The 18421-nt window shown below is 41.3% G+C and overlaps 1 protein-coding gene across 1 annotated transcript; it reads right to left on the bottom strand.

Annotated features, from left to right (window-relative positions):
- Positions 1-1597: 1597 nt before the first annotated feature.
- On the bottom strand, positions 1598-10371 carry LOC114569526 (beta-1,3-N-acetylglucosaminyltransferase lunatic fringe-like). The gene is given in 9 exon segments (XM_028599417.1): positions 1598-2476; positions 3613-3632; positions 3634-3699; positions 3788-3947; positions 4050-4135; positions 4813-4966; positions 5056-5158; positions 5617-5665; positions 9897-10371. Coding segments are annotated over 9 exon segments (1068 nt in total). The 5' UTR covers positions 10260-10371; the 3' UTR covers positions 1598-2409.
- Between the last annotated feature and the right edge of the window lie 8050 nt (positions 10372-18421).

The following is an 18421-nucleotide window of genomic DNA, read 5'->3' as shown; positions in this document are numbered from 1 at the left end:
AAACTTCAGGTAACACCATCAAAAATGATCCAGATGTGTTTCACATGGCTATGCTGAAAAATAATAAATGAATGTTCCTTCATCTATTCACTGTAACGGTGCGATGCATTGAGTCCAAACTGATAAAAACTGGAGCATGTAAGGAGCGCAGGGTGGGCAAACTAAGTGACATATATTCAAAAGACACTGGAAATGCACAAGAAGTGAGGAAAAGCAGAGCAAGCTATGTTTAACAGCAGCTGTTTAAAATCTCTAGGTAGGATAATCTCAATCTGTCGATCCTTCTGTTGGTCCTGGTTCGCAAAAACTAGTGTTTCGTCAATAAATTGGTACAGACATATGTGGTTCCCAGAGGAGGTACCACCAACATGTCCACTTATCAAACACGACAGGATAAGGATAATTACGGTTTTACTTCAACTTGGGTCTAACTTTCATCATTTTGGCCATCATTTGATTTCTAATATTGTCTCTCACCATGTTAATTACAAAGATCTAGGAATATGGCAACATCGCTTAATTTTTATTTGGAGGGGCAAGAAACTCTTTTAAACAAAGCTGTTCATGTGTGTCAAACTTACCCGGAAAACAAAATGAAGGCGAACAGTGAGTTACAGTAATCTACGATGACCTCACTATTCAATTTTGACCAACTCTACTTAATGTAGTTGTATGTGTACAGTGTTTTCCAGTGCAATGGGATTAGTGGAGACTTTCATGTGTACTCATTTTCAGATTTACCTCCAAAAAAGTGGTTGAAATAATTAGACATTAAGAAATGATTCAATATTTTGAAAAATAGGCTTTTGTTGCATTCCTGCAGGGAGTTGGATGAGAAGATTGATTCCACTCTAATGTTTGTACGATAAACACGAAGCTACAGCTGGCAGCCAGTTAGCTTAGCTTAGCATAAAGACTGGAAACAGGTTGAATCAGCTAGCCCTAGCTCTGTCCAGTGGTAACAAAATCTGCCTTCCAGCACCTCTAAAACTCACTAATTTAAAGGTCCTATGGCATGCTGCTTTTTTGATGCTTTTATATAGACCTTAGTGTTCCCCTAATACTGTATCTGAAGTCTCTTCTATATAGACCTTAGTGGTCCCCTAATACTGTATCTGAAGTCTCTTCTATATAGACCTTAGTGGTCCTCTAATACTGTATCTGAAGTCTCTTTCCTGAAATTCAGCCTTGGTGCAGAATTACAGCCACTAGAGCCAGTCCAACAATGAACTTTCCTTAGTATGTGCCATTTCTGTGTCTGTAGCTTTAAATGCTATTGTGGAGGAGAGATCGGGGGCAAGGTGGAGGGTGGGGGTGTGGCCTTGACCATCGGCCACTTTGCTCGTTTGAAAGCCATGATGTCTCTCTCTCATGGGTGGGCCAAATTCTCTGGGCGGGCAAAGCAGAGAAAGGGGAGGTAACCTTGCTCCTTATGACCTCATAAGGAGAAGATTCCTGATTGGCCCATCTGAGCTTTCATTTTCTCAAAAGCAGAGCAGGATACCCAGGGCTCGGTTTACACCTATCACCATTTCTAGCCACTGTGGGACCATAGGCAGGCTGGGGGAACGCATATTAATGTTAAAAAAACTCATAAAGTGACATTTTCATGCCATGGGACCTTTAACACGTTAAGTCTTGTTTGTTTAATCCCAAGAAAAACCTACGCAAAGTGTTAAAAAAGACAATTTCATGAACTATCTGATTGTCTGACTATTGTCTGCTCATGCTTCTTGCCCCTTCCGACGTTGTTGTAGCTATGTCTAGACCTCAACAGATACTTTGGTGAGCACAATGTTATCATAACTGATCAAATGATGACTAAAAAATAAAGAAACAAGCTCCAATAGACCAAAAATCACCCTCTAAGCCTAAATATTAAAGGTTACATATTATAATGGCGATAAGCTCAATGCACAGCTGAGCCGGAGTACAGCTGAAGCTAACAAACAAAAGCTGAAAACGGAGCGTGAGAAGGTGCACAAGAGGACAGATGAGGCTCTGCTGAGACACACAGAGGATAAATCCTTTGGATTTAGGTAACTACAGAGCTTTTCTTCAGGATCGTGCCACCCTCAGGATCTAAAAAACAGCAAAGATGCCATCCAAGAATATTGACCTTAAGTCTTCTTCTCTTCCCAACAACATTTCACCGGGCCAGAATTCAGGTGTCTAAACTAATAGAACTGTAGTCCCTCATAAAAAGTCAGCCTACTACTCTGCTGTTGGGCGCGAGAAAAACATGTCCAAATGTTTCAGAGATTCTTCAGCACTGGTGAGTCAGAGGAGGGCAGCGGTGAGACTCCCTCTCTCTATTCCTGGACGTCTGCAGTGATTTCCTCCTCCATCAGAGAAAATTGAGTTAAGCCAGACATTTACTCATTCTCCTCCTCCACCGGTCTGTCGGTGTTAAAGTCGCCAGGCCCTGGGGCACCAAGCAGTGTCTGGGTACAGCAGACAATGGACCGACCTGAACCTGAGAAAGAGAGGGAAATGAGTGTCACAATGCCTGGAAGCCGGCAACTGGGGATTTCAAAACGAGACTGAATACAATTAGCCGTGTGCATACATTCACACACACACACACACACACACACACACACACACACACACACACACACACACACACACACACACACACACACACGCACACACACACAATGAACAAAGCCAGGAAGCTTGTCATAGTAGTAAAACATACACAACGAGAAGCGCTTACATAAAGCGGAATTGTAGTACACACGTTTTAAAGCTTTTCCCCAAACAGACTGAACAGCTGCAGGACTGTGGCAAAGATATATATACGACAACACAATAAATAAGTTGATTTATTACTTAAATAGGTTTTTAATCTTTTTCAATGAACCAGTCCATCAATAGGTCAACAAGACACTGGTGGCACACTGCCACCAGTGTCTATTGACAAGCTACAGAAATAATGACAATTCAATACACAATTACCGACTAGAGGACAAAGCAAAGAAGGGGAAAGAAAGAAGGGAAGCTGGACACATAAAAAAACAAATCCCCTTAATGTCAGGAAGGGCTAAGATAAGATCAGTGTGTGTTTTATCCTTTGTATTGTTTTGTTTGCCTGTAATGTCAGCGCGAGTGTAGTTCCTCTCGGTGATGGGTCACGGCCCCTGTACTGTAAATATTCAGAGAAGGTCGCCTTTTGTGTTAGACTGAGCATCACAGACTCATATTCACAGGCTAAAGTTTCATCTTTTTCTTCATAAGCGTTTGGCATAGGTCTATTTAAAAATACAACGAATCGATTAAATGGTTAGTTTATCGACAGAAGCTAGTCCTAGTTTATTAATTAGTTAAGCAAAAATGCCATTTTCTAATTTTAGCTTCTCAACCATAAGGAGTTGGTGCTTTTCTTTGTCTTATGTGATAGTAAACTGAATTTCTTTGCATGTCGTATTGTTGGTCAAACAAAACAAGCGATGTGATGCCATCACCTGGCTTTTGGAAAGTGTGCACTTCTCACTATTTAAAAAAAAATAAATAAATGTATAGACCAAACACTGAATCAATTAATCATGACGTAATCATAAGTTGCAGCCGTTTATGTTTTACCATTCTGGACTGTAACAGATATTTTACCTCGTAGGATCTTCATTTTTTTGAAAATGGTCCTTTCAGGCTGACGGTGTTTCTGCTGTTTTCCACTGTGCCGTAGCTGAGAGTCACCTAAAGGGGCACAACGACAACACAAGTGGTTTAGACAGTCGGCAGATCAGGGGTGTGTGTGTGTGTGTGTGTGTGTGTGCGTGTGTACCTGGTTGTGTATGTCTGACACTAGCCCCAGGTTCTCCAGGTGGGAGTGGAACAATGGCGAGCGGATGAGGCTCACGCCAAGCAGCGCCTCCACGATGTAACCGACGGTGCAGTCGTCCGGGAGGCGAATGTGCTCGGCTGTCGCCATGAAGGTGCCATCACTAGACAGAGAAACGAGTAGAGAGAGCAAGAGAAGAGGTTCTGTGATGAAACCTGAAACGGTGGCCCAGATATCTTCTAATTTATCGTAGTCAAGACTTTACCTCGCCCAGGGTTTCATCTTGAGAGCGAGGCCGCGGCTCAGGCAGAATCCCGCTCCTCCTGTGGCGAACCAGAAAGTCACCTGCTTCTGCACACAAACACGCAGCGCGAGTGAATGCTCGGTAATCATACAGCTCCGTCTGTTGGGCTTCAGCCTTGGGATCAGTGAATGACTCACTCTGTGAGAAAACCAGACTGTACTGATGTTTCTTTAAACACTGTTACAACTAGGGCTGGGAAAAAAATCGATTTGATTTAAAAATCGAGTTGGTAGGTCAAATTGATTCATATTTTAAAAAAAATCGATTTTTTTTAGATTTTTTTTTAATCCAAATACAGTATAAATAATTTGGATGTTTAACAATCTTTGTTGCACACTGCACAGTGACTTTTCACTTAGAGAAAGGGTTTGCCTTTGCAATTTTGTTTATGTTGATGCACTTTAATTAAATATAATAAATATATATCTTTAAAATATATTTACAGTTCGCAGTTATTTTGTTTTAAATGGAATGGGAGAAAAATGGAATCGAATCGTAAATCGAGTTTTTTATAAAAACAAATCACAGATTTTTTTAGGGAAACAAATCGCCCAGCTCTAGTTACAACTTACTCACAACTTAAAGAATGTTTTCTCGAAGACTTAAAGAGATTTCAATTCCCTTTTTAGTTATAGAGCAGGGAATAAGGATGTGAAGCTGTAGGATTCTAATCGGAATCAAAGCTGCTAAAGCAAAGTAAATCATCAACCAATAAACCATTTACCATTTCAGTGGTGCCGAGCCTCTCCGTGGCCTCTATTGGTCGCTCGAGGCTGGGCCGGCCGATGTAAACGTCCTGCGTGTGACTGTACTGAGACAAGAGCTTTAGGAGGGAGCCGACGTTCAGGTAGTTATCATCATCGACGTGACAGAACCACCTGCGACAGACGACGGTTAGTAAAATGCTCTTGGCGTATGTTTACGGGCAAGTGTTACTGTGTGTGTGTGTGTGGCGCGTGTGTCTTACTTCTTGCCAGAGTTAATGAAAGTGTCATATTCCAGAGCCATCTTACAGGAGAGGGCCTGACGATTGTGGGCCGCGGAACAGTTGGTGTTGATCATGTGAGCTCCTGATGATCAAAATCAAACAGAAATCAATAGCCAACCCTGACGCAGTGTTAGAATTATAATAGGAAAGAAAAGATCAATATTTGATGAAGCAACTTTGACTAAATATTCGTTTTAGAAGCAAGCAAGAAAGCCTTTTAAAAAGCCTAATATAAGCCGACTGCTAATAAATACCCTAATTACACATTTTTTTCTGCATTGAGTTGTACAATGGGTCCGATAGTGAGAAGAATACCTCATTGAAAGTAAAACAATTCCATGAGTAAGATGAGGAAAGGCTTGTTGATAAAACTAAAGTGACTTCCTGCACTTCATGGAAACACAGTATTGCCCAGTCAGCAGCCTGGTTCCTGCTTTCCTGCTCACAGACTGCAGATAACACTGCTGCTACTCAGCAAAACTGCTCTGGGAGTGTGTGTGTGTGTGTGTGTGTGTGTGTGTGTGTGTGCGCACAGCTCACCCATGCTTTTCCTCAGCCCCTCGTCCTCTCCATCAGTGAACACGAACGTCTGTGGAAAAACACACAAACACACACAGTTCATGTTATTGTAGCGGCTTTTAGTGACCAGCGGGGAAACACAAACACCACCGTACAGACGCTCCCACTGCTCCACCGCCATGGTTCGTTGGAGACAGTTTCTAATCTCAGGTGAGACTCCACCTGTTTCCTCTGACACACACACACACACACACACACACACACACACACACACACACACACACACACACACAGCAGCAGCAAGCAATGCTAATATTGGATGGAGGCCAAGACAAAGGTAAGCCTCTTGTCTATCAGCAGCAGAGCAGCTGGTCTCAACTCTGAAGCTGTGTGTGTGTGTGTGTGTGTGTGTGTGTGTATGAGTGTTTATGTGATGAGTGACAGGGTTGAGGGTCACCGCGCACTCAGGAAGCCGTGTAGACCCCTCAACTTTCCACAGGAAGGGAACACACACCCTGGGTGCACATCCAGAGCGAAGTCTGTAAATATTGTCTTGGCTCTGTATCCCAGGACAATAGATTTGAAATGAAACAATGACAATGAGATTAAACTGCTTAATCTCCGCTTAAATGTTAGGCTATTTACATCCATATCTTTTAAACAGTGGATAATGTTTAGTCCATTTTTATACATAGCCCCCAAATTCTAGGATAACGCAGCAGGACAATCAGGTCCTGAACAGATAGACAATGTATCCAAAGAGCTTTCATAGCAGTATAATGTTCTTGTCCAAGTCAGTGACATTTTTTCACTTGCTGAAGAATAAACTGAAGCCAAAAATTCCCCCGAAACAAGCAAAGATAAATACATACATACATGGATAAAAACATTTAGGTATTTAGGTAAGCTAAGTTTGGTTGGAAAGTAAAGACAGTGAAATATAGTCTTTCAAATGTTGTTAAGACAATGACTATATGTGTCCTTGAAGTCTATAAAACACTTTCTCTTTCAAACATCGATGCCAAGTCGACTTTCGACCTGCAAACCAACAGATCAATACCTAATGAGTTGCTGCAGTGCAGGCCTGGCAGCACATCGGCAGGGAAGATGCCAAGAGTCTGCTTATATTCTACACAATAGCCTTCAGACATGAATTGACTGCAAAGGACTTGACACCAAATAATGACTTAATTTCAAGTTTGCATGAGCTTGTCTGTTTACTTTCTGTCCCCTAAACGAGCTAAAATTGATACTTTGTTCATATGATTGTGAACATCCTTAATCTACAGCTAAAAGTCAGCACTTCTACCTCATAGTCAATGTTTTATGTTAAATCCAGTGTGCTGGAGTATAGGGGACAAGAACAGAAAATATGTCCTAATACTTTTTGTCTTTACTGAACACACTCCCCCAGTCAGAAGCCAGAGGGATTCCACTCTGCAACCTTCCTGCCATGCAGCACAAATTCAATCATAAATCTTTGGTCCAAGTACTGTGTGATCACATCACTGCCTCTGTTAGAGAGAGAAAAACATATCTGTGTGTTCAGCCAGCTGTGAGTTCTCGTCAGTCTTTTTTTTTTTTTTCTTTCACTTTTTCTTCCACTCTTAGCCTCTTAAGCCTCTAGAGAGCAGTCAGCTTCTGAGTCTGTTTGAGTGTGTGTCATACCAGAGTGTGCCTGTGCCATGCTTGGAGGGGGGAAGGGGGGTGTGGGGGGGGGTGTGGGGTATTGGTGGGTCGGTGCTTCCCCAGGAGTTGAGCTTTACAACAGCGGTAACAACAACAACCGAGGCAGGAGAAAGTGGTGTCTCTGTGTTTACTCTTGTGATCAGATACTTTTTTTTTAACTTCCCATGAGAAATCTGATGAGTTCCCAGGGCATTTGTGTTTGTGAAGGTAACACTGTGAGAATGGGTGTGTGTACATATGTGTGTGTTTGTGTGTGTGTGTGTGTGTGTGTTTCCCTTACTCAGCAGTCTCATAGCATAGAGATGTGTCTGGGAAACAGTTGGAGTTACACACACCTGACCGTGAGAGCAGATGCAGAAATGCGTCAGACACTGTAACACACACACACACACACACACACACACACACACACACACACGCTCTATTTACATGTCAACAGTCTCTGTGCAGCATGAGATGAGACAAGTCCTTCCTCAAACACTGAGGTTTAAATGGGAATCAGAGCGACCGCTGTGCGCTCCACGGTCATGTCTGCATTCGATTACGAGCTTTGAAGCCGCTGGGTGCAGTTTACCACATTCCCATGTGTTTTGCAGCAACAGATTTATCTTTGACTCACTCAGCACTGTGATTCAGACCCAAAAGCTGTCTGTTTGTACTGTTTGATCCCAAATATTTTATCTGTGAGGCTCAACATCCCTCTCTCAAATCCAGTAGTCATGTTACAACTCCTCTGGATCACAGGGCTGGTGAATTAATGACGAGGAAAAGAGGGTTTCAAATAATTGTATATATTTTGCACATTGTTTTCACTCCTTCTGTGTATGTGTTTAATGTGTTCTGGTATTTTATTTTATTTGATAACACTTTACTTGAAGGTATCCACATAAGAGTGACATGACACTGTCATGAACACATGAACCCCCTAACCATAATTTGTCATGACAAAAACCGAATGACACATACTAAAAGAAGCGTTATGTCATACACACGTTTATGACTTGTTTATCATGTTTGTGACTTGTTTATGACTGTGTCATGTCACTGGAGCAAGTGTAACCTTTTATTTCTTGTAATTCTGTATGGATGTCTCTTATACCTGCTGCTGTAACACAGTAATTACCCAGTTTGGGATGAATAAAGTCTATCTATCTATCTATCTATCTATCTATCTATCTATCTATCTATCTATCTATCTATCTATGATCAGTTGAGGAAGAATAATTCAGATTTAGAGCTGCAATCATTAATAGATTCATCAAAAAAATTAAATGGCAACAATCAGTGGTGATCATTAAGGTAACTTCAAGCAAAAATACTGAGGCTGAAGAAGGGCTCCTTTCAGTGTTAAATTACTGGTTAAGGTTAGAATTAAGGTGTATTAAGGTGTGTAAGAGGCATTTTAATGTTTAACCTGGTCCAGGTGGAGAATAATCCTAACTTCTTTAATTGCTGTTAGGTATTTTATAAGCACTGAACATACTGAGTTTCCAGAAGAGGTTTTGCATGTTACTGCAATATCTGTATTGCAAAAATAACTAGTTACTACGGCTGTCTCATAATTCTGGTGGTGTATAAAATTACAATATTTCACTCTTAAATATAGTAGAATAGAAGTTGAAAGATGAACAAAAAGAACAAGTACCTTAAAATTGTACTTGTATTTTGTTTCTTTCCACCTCTAAAGCCGCAAAGAACTTTATGTCAAAGCCATGACATCACAGTTTTTATGATGTTTGAAGTTGGTTTTTATCATGCGCACCACAGTGGGTCTCTCTGCATGTTGATGACTTCAACTACAACTGAACAATCGTTTTGTTGTATTTTCAGCCTTGAGACAAATCTGCATCTCATTGAGACAATTTAATGTAATCCAGGGTCCATTCATCTATCTGGAGTCCTACAGTATAGTCTTTCCTCTTTATGCCCCCTGCTTGTATAATGTCAACATGTTAGCAGCAGTGTCGGCCTGTTAGTCCTCAGATCTCCCTCTGATATATTACAAAGGCCTCTATCTCTGTTTTACAATTCGCTGGATCAAAGAGCCTGCGGACCCACTAACATTTCAGGGCGTTAATGGTTTATAACTCACTTGCAATTGCAGCAGGAGATGAGGGAAAGCTTAATTTTACAACTTCCCTTGACATAGGAACTATTTACACAGGTCACAGGATCACACTTTGCATAAGGCCAGATCATGTGCATTTGAGCTCTGGTCTTAAATTAGGAGAGGGTACTAGACAAATGTTCGTTCATCACATAAACACAACACAAGATCTCAAGTTTAATCAAGTAAATTCAAAGTACTATTAGGCATCCTGTTTATTCTCCTACACAAAATAACATAATAAAGGCTAATGATTATTCACTTTCTGAATGGTTTGGACTCACACTGACATGTAGTAATCTATTTCTCTTCAGCTGCATTTGCCATGTGCAAATCATGTTTTTGTTGATTTATTATTAAAAGGCCATTTTTATGAAGTAGCCTAGGCTATGAATAAGATGGTTTCTGTGTCACCTGATCTCTGAGGTTTTCCTGTATGACATGCGGCTGAATTGTTTCCAATTCACAGGGTATCAGGTAACCTCTCATAAGGCGCCAGGCTCACCTGTTGCATGTTTCTGGAGATCCAGGTGTCGAGCAGGAGCTGCAGTCTCTGTCGGTGATATCTCCCGGTGGTCTTCACCGCTATGAACAGGTCGGCCGGGGAGAGATGCTCCACCGGCCCGGGGGGAGCGCTTTTCCGCGGAGGGTCGCTTATTATCGCTCGCCTCTCCCGGGTGAGTTTCTTGAAATACGTCGAATAAACATTTCCGCTCGTCGCTGCAGCAACTAGAGGCTCCGCCGGGTCTCCGCTGCTCGGTTGTCCGACAGTAACGACCAGCATCCCGGTCACGAGCAGACAGGTGACCGCGGCGGCAGCTGCTGAGCTGAAGTTGCCTTTTGATCCGCCGGCGGCGGGTTTCCACATTGTGACGGTGGGTACGGTTTTACAGCTTCTTTCATGGACAGAACAACAGTGTAAGAAACTCTTCTCTTCAGTTTATAACATCTCCACCGCGCAGACTCCAAAAACAACCACTCTGTCGGTTTCCCCTGCTTTATTTTACCTTGAGTTATAAACTCCACCAGTGGGCAGGACGGTGCCTTGAACCAATAGCCGGTTTGAGCGCTCGGTGTGGGTGGAGTTAACCAGAAAAAGAGGCGGAGAGGTCTCTGGATGAACATCCACATGGCGGCATAGACTGACCCCAGCAAACAGGCAAACCTAATGTAGCCTAGCATGAAGCAATTTTTTTAAAACCGAAACTAAAAAGTGCTTTGCAGGACAAAGAAAAATTGGAGATAGAAGAAAGTGAAGAGAATATATAAAACAAAGATAATTACTGTAAGTGTATAATCCACATATTAAAAGATAATAATCAAGAAAAAAGCCAAACAAAACAAGATTTGCCCTGCCCTTTCCAGAAGTCTGCTGAAATTCTATCTAAATTCACTTACTTTCCCTTTCAGTATGTGGGAATATCTGCAAGAATTCTTATGGTGGTGTTTATTTGCCTCTCCTCACTGCTACTGATGCACTCACAGCCTTAATGACACAAGGATTAAAATATGACTGTTATTGCAGTGTTTTATATGCAAATTAATGTATATAATAAATTAACACATTACAGCTGTTTGGAGTTGCAGAAGATAAAAGCAGCAGTGTGGGAGCATGGCGGGTCATTCTCCAAGTGAACAGATGTTGAAGACGACTGTGACATTGGAGTGAGTGCAGTGTTGCCAACCGCACACACACATACACACACACACACACACACACACACACACACACACACACACACACACACACACACACACACAGGAAAGACATGCCAAGCAGGTTGCCAGATCCACCAACCATCTGAGGAATGTTTCCTCTCTGATAATGTGCAGTTTGTCTGTGCTGCATACTCTGTGCTGATCCCTCAAGCTAAGTCAGTATAATATTACATTTTAAGAAACTCTCTCTGGATTGACATCGCTGGGAGGGTGGAGGGTTGCATTATGCTGTATAGGTTGCGTTCCCACAAAGTTTGCCTTTTAAAAGCCTTATCTTTATACACACCAGAGAAAACTGGTGCACCTACACTACCGGTCAAAAGTTTGGGGTCACTTAGAAATTTTCATTCCAGACAGAATACCAGCAGAGATCAGTTGCATTGTTTTTTTTAATCAGGGCAGCAGTTTTCAGATTACATTATGTGCTTACATAATTGCAAAATGGTTCTCGACTGTTGTAGACAGAAGTGGCTGAAGAAATGCTTGAAATTCCATGCTTTTTGGTCTAAACGTCATACCCAAATTAAAAGTGGTACAGCTCCCATATACTTTGACACTTAGGGGTGTGCCTGATATCATTGGAAAGGAAACACTCAAGTTGTGTCAGGGTGATTCTAGGCCTTACTGACACAGAGTTACAGAGGCTAGAATGGAGATTTTTTATTTCTGTCCAAGTTATAAATCTGTAAAATTATTAAAATACACTGCTGTAAACACATCTGACAGGTGACAGACAACACAGCATTAGCCACGTCTCAGCTTACTACAGAAAAAAATTCACAAGCTAAAAGACTCAAAAATGGATTTTATATGAATTCTTTTCTACAAATATGTCTGTGCGTTTTTTTATTTCTATTTGAAAAGTGCAAATAAAAAAGCCAAAAAACTACAAAATACAACACTTCTCAAATACACAAACAAACCCACATCAATCACCTTTCCAATGATATCAGGCACACCCCTGAGTGTCAAAGTATATGGGAGCTGTACCACTTTTAACTTGGGTATGACGTTTAGACCAAAAAGCATGAATTTCAAGTGTTTCTTCAGCCACTTCTTTCTACAACAGTCGAGAACCCTTTTGCAATTATGTAAGCAAATAATGTAATCTGAAAACTGCTGCCCTGGTTAAAAAAAACAATACAACTGATCTCAGCAGGTATTGTGTCTGGAATGGAGTGGAATGGAAATTTCTAAGTGACCCCAAACGTTTGACCGGTAGTGTAAGTGAAATGGACAAAATGTTTAATTTCATAAGGCAATCCAGACTCAAGGTCCACTTTCTATTGATTCCATCCATAGAATTTGAGGACTTGTTGATGTTGTCTAGATGACTTTGAAAACAGCAGTTTGAGTTGCACATTTGTCATGGAGAGGGACTTATTGACCTGTTGAGAAGTCCTAAAGTGGTATGAATGAAATGATATCAGTTACTGAGCTTTCATCTCCATGAGAAGTAGGCAAACTCCATGTGCTGATGAAGACCATGGTAAACACTCTGGAAAATGGCAGTTAATGAACCTTGAGTTTAGATTATTTTGTCAAACTGCATTTTCCAAGGTGAAGAATACATTTCCATTCTTAAAATGTTTAATCAGTATCTGCTAATGTATAAATTGCTAATATACAGTATTCCGACATACCGTAGAATCAAGTATAAATATCTCAACATAAAATCATTACTTCCCATCCTGTAGCTTAATACCATTAAGTTAACAATGTGTTACCAAGAACTAGCTGAACTAGCTTTACTGATAGTAAAGACTATAGGAAAACAGTTAGCTTCCTGTTTTGTCTTTCACAAGACACTAAAATGTCAAAGCTTCTCAGTACTGAAACTCAGCACTTACCGATATTACTGAGCATTCATTTATCTTTGCCCTTGTATTTGTGCAACTTATAGGTTACATGTTTTTTTTCCAGTGGAACTGTGTGGTTATATTATCTCACACAATCTAATCATCCGTTAGACTGGAACATTAGTCATCATTCTGTTGATCACTGGAAAAAGCTAACTTAAAGACATGTTAAAGAAGAGAGCTTAAGGCAACAGTCTCTGATGGCAACGTTATTAGTTTGACAGTTTTAGTTGGGACCAGTTGTCCAGTGGTGGACTGACCAACCGACCAATAGCTGCCATCCCTAAAGCCACTAGCATGGCATAAAATGAGAAGTTACAGGTCATAACCCAATGACTCTGTTTAGGACAAAAACTGGTCTTTCTCCACAGACTTAGAAACTCCAATTTAGAGCTATTGGCCTTGATGTCACCAATAGAAGTAATGCAATATTTTAGTAACAGAAACACAATGGAATGTAAGTAATTACATTTACGCAAGTATTTCCATTTTATGCTACTTTCTATTTCCACTCCTCTACATTTGAGTGGGAAATATTGTAGCTTTTTACTTCACTACATTTTATTTTACTAATCTACCCAGTAGTATACAAAGTATCTAAAAGTGGCTCCACATTGATAAACTAAAATGCTCTTACATGCATTCATAAGTGATAAAAACCATATAATAAAATATTCAATAATAATATAACACTTTAAAAGATTCCATTCTTTTGCCTTAAGTACATTTAGCTGATTTCTGTACTTCTACTTACAGTAAGTAACATTTTGAATTCAGGGCTTTTATTTTTTTACTTGGACTATGATATTTCTACATCTTTCCACCACAGCAGAAACACTGTAACTACCACAACATTTATTGCAGCACCTACTACTAGCACCATTTTCAGTGGATTGAAGAATCTCTATCGACAGTCCTGTCAGAAGCTATGTGTGTGTGTGTGTGTGTGTGTGTGTATGTGTGCTGATAATTTCCCCTTTTGTCTGTGTTTGGAACATAATGGTTCTCTTTGGCTCTGTGTTTGATATGTGCAACAGTAACATACAGGGACAGTCAAGCTCAATTTTTCCCCTAGCTTAATCCCTCTCTCTTTGATTTCTGCTTCTCAAATCTCCCTCCTTTCTTCCATTCTTTCTTTGTTTCCCCTCCCTTCTTGCTTTCTCCTCTCTTGTTTCATCTTGTCGTCAATATGTTGCAGGATTCAGAGTGCAAGGTCACAGTTTTCCAAGCCTCAAGTTGGGACTTTTTGCCCTGTTTCCTCTCACTCTCTCTGAATTGCACACACAGACATGAAAAAAAAAAGAAAAACACATTTTTGAGTTTTAAAAGTCTCTTTCATCTCCACGTTTAAATTAATCGAAGATCAACTGCTTAAATGTGGTTATTCCAGTGAAAAGAGAAACTGTGTGATTGCGACTGGGAAGGAGAACAAACAACCAGGATGTTTTATTCCTTTCTTTTTTGCCAGAGCGAGGGATCACTCTCAGACCACATCTAGAGGAGAGGAGGATGCAGTGGTGAGGGAGGGGGGGAAGGGGGGGGGGGGGGGGGGAGTGATCAGGGTTGGGGGGAAAGGAGGAGGGGGGATTAGATATGTCATAGGTCGCAATCTGGGACAGAGCTTTGTGGCTATCGTGGCGTCAGTCACGATTTCAAGGGATTCTGGTCCACAATGTGATATTGATTAAAGCTTTTCTCTGCCCCGAAAAAAGGGAAACAATTCATATGCTTGTGTACTTGAGCCTGTGTGTGTGTTTAAATGAATACTTTACTGAAAATTGTGTTTTTTGAGTAATGTTAGGCCTTAAGGGTGGCTTTGTGTTTGCTTGGTGAAGGACAGCAGCTGCAGTCAGCTGGGATTCACAGCAAATACAATAGATTTGAATGAAGACCCACAGTAATATCAAGGAGAACTTTTCAAAATGTCTATGGAAACTTCTCTAGTCTCGCTTTGCCAGACCATCCTCCACGGCGCTGCGGAGGAGGGTCTGGCATTCCAGGATGGGAGAAAAACGTGCTCTGGTTTATTGGCATTTCTTTAAATCATTCACAATCGTCATGGGCGGTGCTAAGCTCCGCATGGAGCCGCTGCCAAATGGCCTCTGGAAGGAACTTGTTTTGGTGGAACATGTACGATCAAAAGTTGTTTTAATCGTGCAACAGAAAACTCAGATTGGACAGATAGTCTAGCTAGCTGTCTGGATTTACCCTGCAGAGATCTGAGGAGCAGTTAACCATAGTCCTCATAAATCCACCAGAGTTTAAAATTCATGCATCCTTCGGAATTTCCTGCAGCACCGGAGCAATCCCGGAAGTGGAATGTCATGGATGTAGATTGAGGGCGCTTTCACATCTATAGTTCTGTGGATTCTGTGCGATTCGGGGGTGAAGTTACATTGTTGCATTTTTTTCCCATTTGGTTCGTTTTGCTTTCACACTGCACGTTGTCAAACGCACCAAACACTGTAAACACACGTAATGCGATTGAGATGGTTGCTTGTTTATTGGACAGAATATCCAAAACTCGCCGACACCTCTGGTCTCAGAAACAATGGAGCAACACCACAATTATAACGTCTAGGGTTTCCTGGTTCTGCTTTAGCGTTTCTAATATTTTAGAAGAAGGCGAACAATGAGCAGCTGACAGACAGCGAGTGAAGGAGAGAGAGAGAGAGAGAGAGATGGTGAACGACCAGCGATATGAGCTCAGAACAGCTTATGGATCTGAAAGTTATCATCCCTTAAATCATATATCATATAATATATATAAGTCCGTAAATTGGGTGCAAGGTTGAAATTGCAGGCTAGTAAATGCTCTGTTTTTTGGTTCACTTCCTGTATTTGGATCGGATCGCATTCTTACCTTAAGTAAACCTATCTCTAGTTCACTTGGAAGCGAACCGAGACCCCCGTTTTTAAGCGGACCCGAGTTCCTTTGTTTGATCCGCACCAGAGTTTGGATGACCAAAACGAGGCCGGCGTGAAAGCAACCTAAAACTTCTCAAACTGATCCTGCACCATAATCCAGTTCTCTGCTCTTGATTCCAAATGTTCAGAACGCAACGCTAAAATGACCAGCCAGGTAAAGCGGGCAGCTGCCCTGGAGCCTCAGGCCCTGTTCGTACCTGGCATTGGTCAAATCAAGTCAAGTCAAGTCAAGTCAGGTCAGGTCAAATGGGTTTTATAGTCATTTCAACCATATACACTGTATGTAGTGAAACAAAACGTTTCACCATGGATCAAGTGGTGTTACACATTTAAAATATATAAAAACATTTGAGACAGGCTAAATTTAGTGCACACACATTATAGATTATACTTAAAGTGCAATTACTACTTAAAGTAGAGCATTTAAGACCGACAAGGGACAGGACAGACAACAGACAACAAAAGACAGGGAATAAGTAGACTTGTAACAGAGCACTGATTGTTAGAAGTTAGGTTCACCGTGAGGTGAAGGTAGAATATATAGAATTTAGCAGCAGAAAAAAAAGTGCAGGAATGCATTCTTGTTCAGTGTGAAAATATTGCACCATGTTTTGTTGTTCAACACTCTGACTGCTTGAGGGAAGAAGCTCCTCCCCATTCTGGAGGTGCGGGCAGTTACACTGCGGTACCTTCTACCTGATGGCAGTAAGGAGAAGAGTGCATGGGACGGTTGTGTTGTGTCCTCAACAATGCTTATGGCTTTGCGCAGACATTGGGTGTTGTGGATGTCAGAGAGGGAGGGAAGAGAGGCCCCAGTGATATTTTCAGCCATCCTCACAATCCGCTGCAGGGCCTTTCGTTCCACAGCAGTGCAGTTACCAAACCACGCTGTGTCTTAGGTGTGTCTTAGGTGTGTCTTAGCTCTTAGACTCTTGGTCACTATTAGAATGAATTGTAGCTGCTGTGGATCTGAGCAGCCGTCTTCCATAAAAAGTGGCTAACTTTTCCAAGCAACCTTTCAGCATAAAAGAGTCAGCCCACTTAAAAGATGGAAAGAGACAGTATAGGGCCAAACAGACACCCATGCTCATCAGGCTGAGATCAGTATCGTTTTATTGATGTGAAAAACATAGGCACAGCCTTTGTGTACTGTGTGTGTGTGTGTGTGTGTGAGAGAGCGAGAAAGTGCGAGAGAGAGAGAGAGAGAAAGAGAGGGACAGAGAGTAAAAGAATAAGATTAACATTGAACAAAATGCAGGCGAACTACTGAACAGAGTAGGGATGCATACGACTGTCTGTGTGGTCATTCCAAAAGGTTCCCTGTTCCCTGCTTGTGTTTTACATCACTTGTCTGTTTTCATGCTGTTATGCAATTAAAATCCCATTAACAGTGAAAAATGTGTGTGTTCTTTCTTAGACCTTCTGTTTCTTCTCCTGAACAAATAAACCCACAGACAAGAAAAATTTCCTTTCACTATAGTGGATTTTTGACAACTTCCAGTAGGCTGTGTGTGTGTGTGTGTGTGTGTGTGTGTGTGTGTGTGTGTGTGTGTGTGTGCAGCTACAACAAGAGGTCTTGTCATCTTAACCAGGATTGTACAGTCATGTGCTTCTCATTAAAATACTTCCCTCAGTTTTGGATAAAAGGACTGATACTGCACAGTCAATATGTTACTGTAATAAAAACAAGTGCTGTGTTTGTGTGTGTGTGTGTGTGTGTGGTGTGGTGTGTTTGTACCATCTTACTGTTACTGTTGGTTGAAGTCCTAATCAAGAATCCGACTGCTATCTCAGCTCAGCTGGAATGATGAACTGTGTCAATATTACTTAAGCCTGACGTGGTGTTATATGGTAGATGACAGTGTGGTAAGGCCATTGCTGCTGCTGATTATAATGATGATGATGATGATGATGATGATGATGATGATGATGATGATGATGATGATTACATAACGCTCAGAGCCACATACGTTTCTAGACTAAAAGAAGAAAGCGAGTCACAATCATATGATTAATCGAAAACAGGAATAAATCTTCATGGATGACCTAGCAGCTACTTACGCAAAGCTGATTAACTTGGACCATGTGAGTCCATTAAATGATATCGCAACAGCACATACCACCCAGTGTGTGTGTGTGTGTGTGTGTGTGGGTCAAAGGCGCCTCCCAGGAGCAGTTGGAGACAGTGTATGATCCCGGGGGGGAATTGAAGCGCAGAATCCCTGATCACAAGATTCCACAGCAGTTAACTTAATGAGTCTGCTGATGATGTGCGAGATTGACAGATGTGGCTTTACCAGGCTTGCTGGTGTGTTACTAAAGAGTCTGTTGAAGACACCCATTAACAAAGATTTTTTATTATTTATTATTTCCTTATCTGAATTGAGAGTTTACAGTGTGAGTTCAGAGCGTGTTTTATGCCGTACAGATTGTACGGCATAAAACACTGAACCATCACCTTATCGTGGTGGAGAGGTTTGTGTGTCTCTGTGAACCTGAGGGCTGTGTTGTCTGGAGCTTTGTG

Source organism: Perca flavescens, chromosome 2, assembly GCF_004354835.1.
Source record: "Perca flavescens isolate YP-PL-M2 chromosome 2, PFLA_1.0, whole genome shotgun sequence".
Classification (NCBI taxonomy): Eukaryota; Metazoa; Chordata; class Actinopteri; order Perciformes; family Percidae; genus Perca; species Perca flavescens.
The sequence above is the reverse complement of the archived record's forward strand: the minus strand, read 5'-3'. Positions and strand labels throughout refer to the sequence as shown.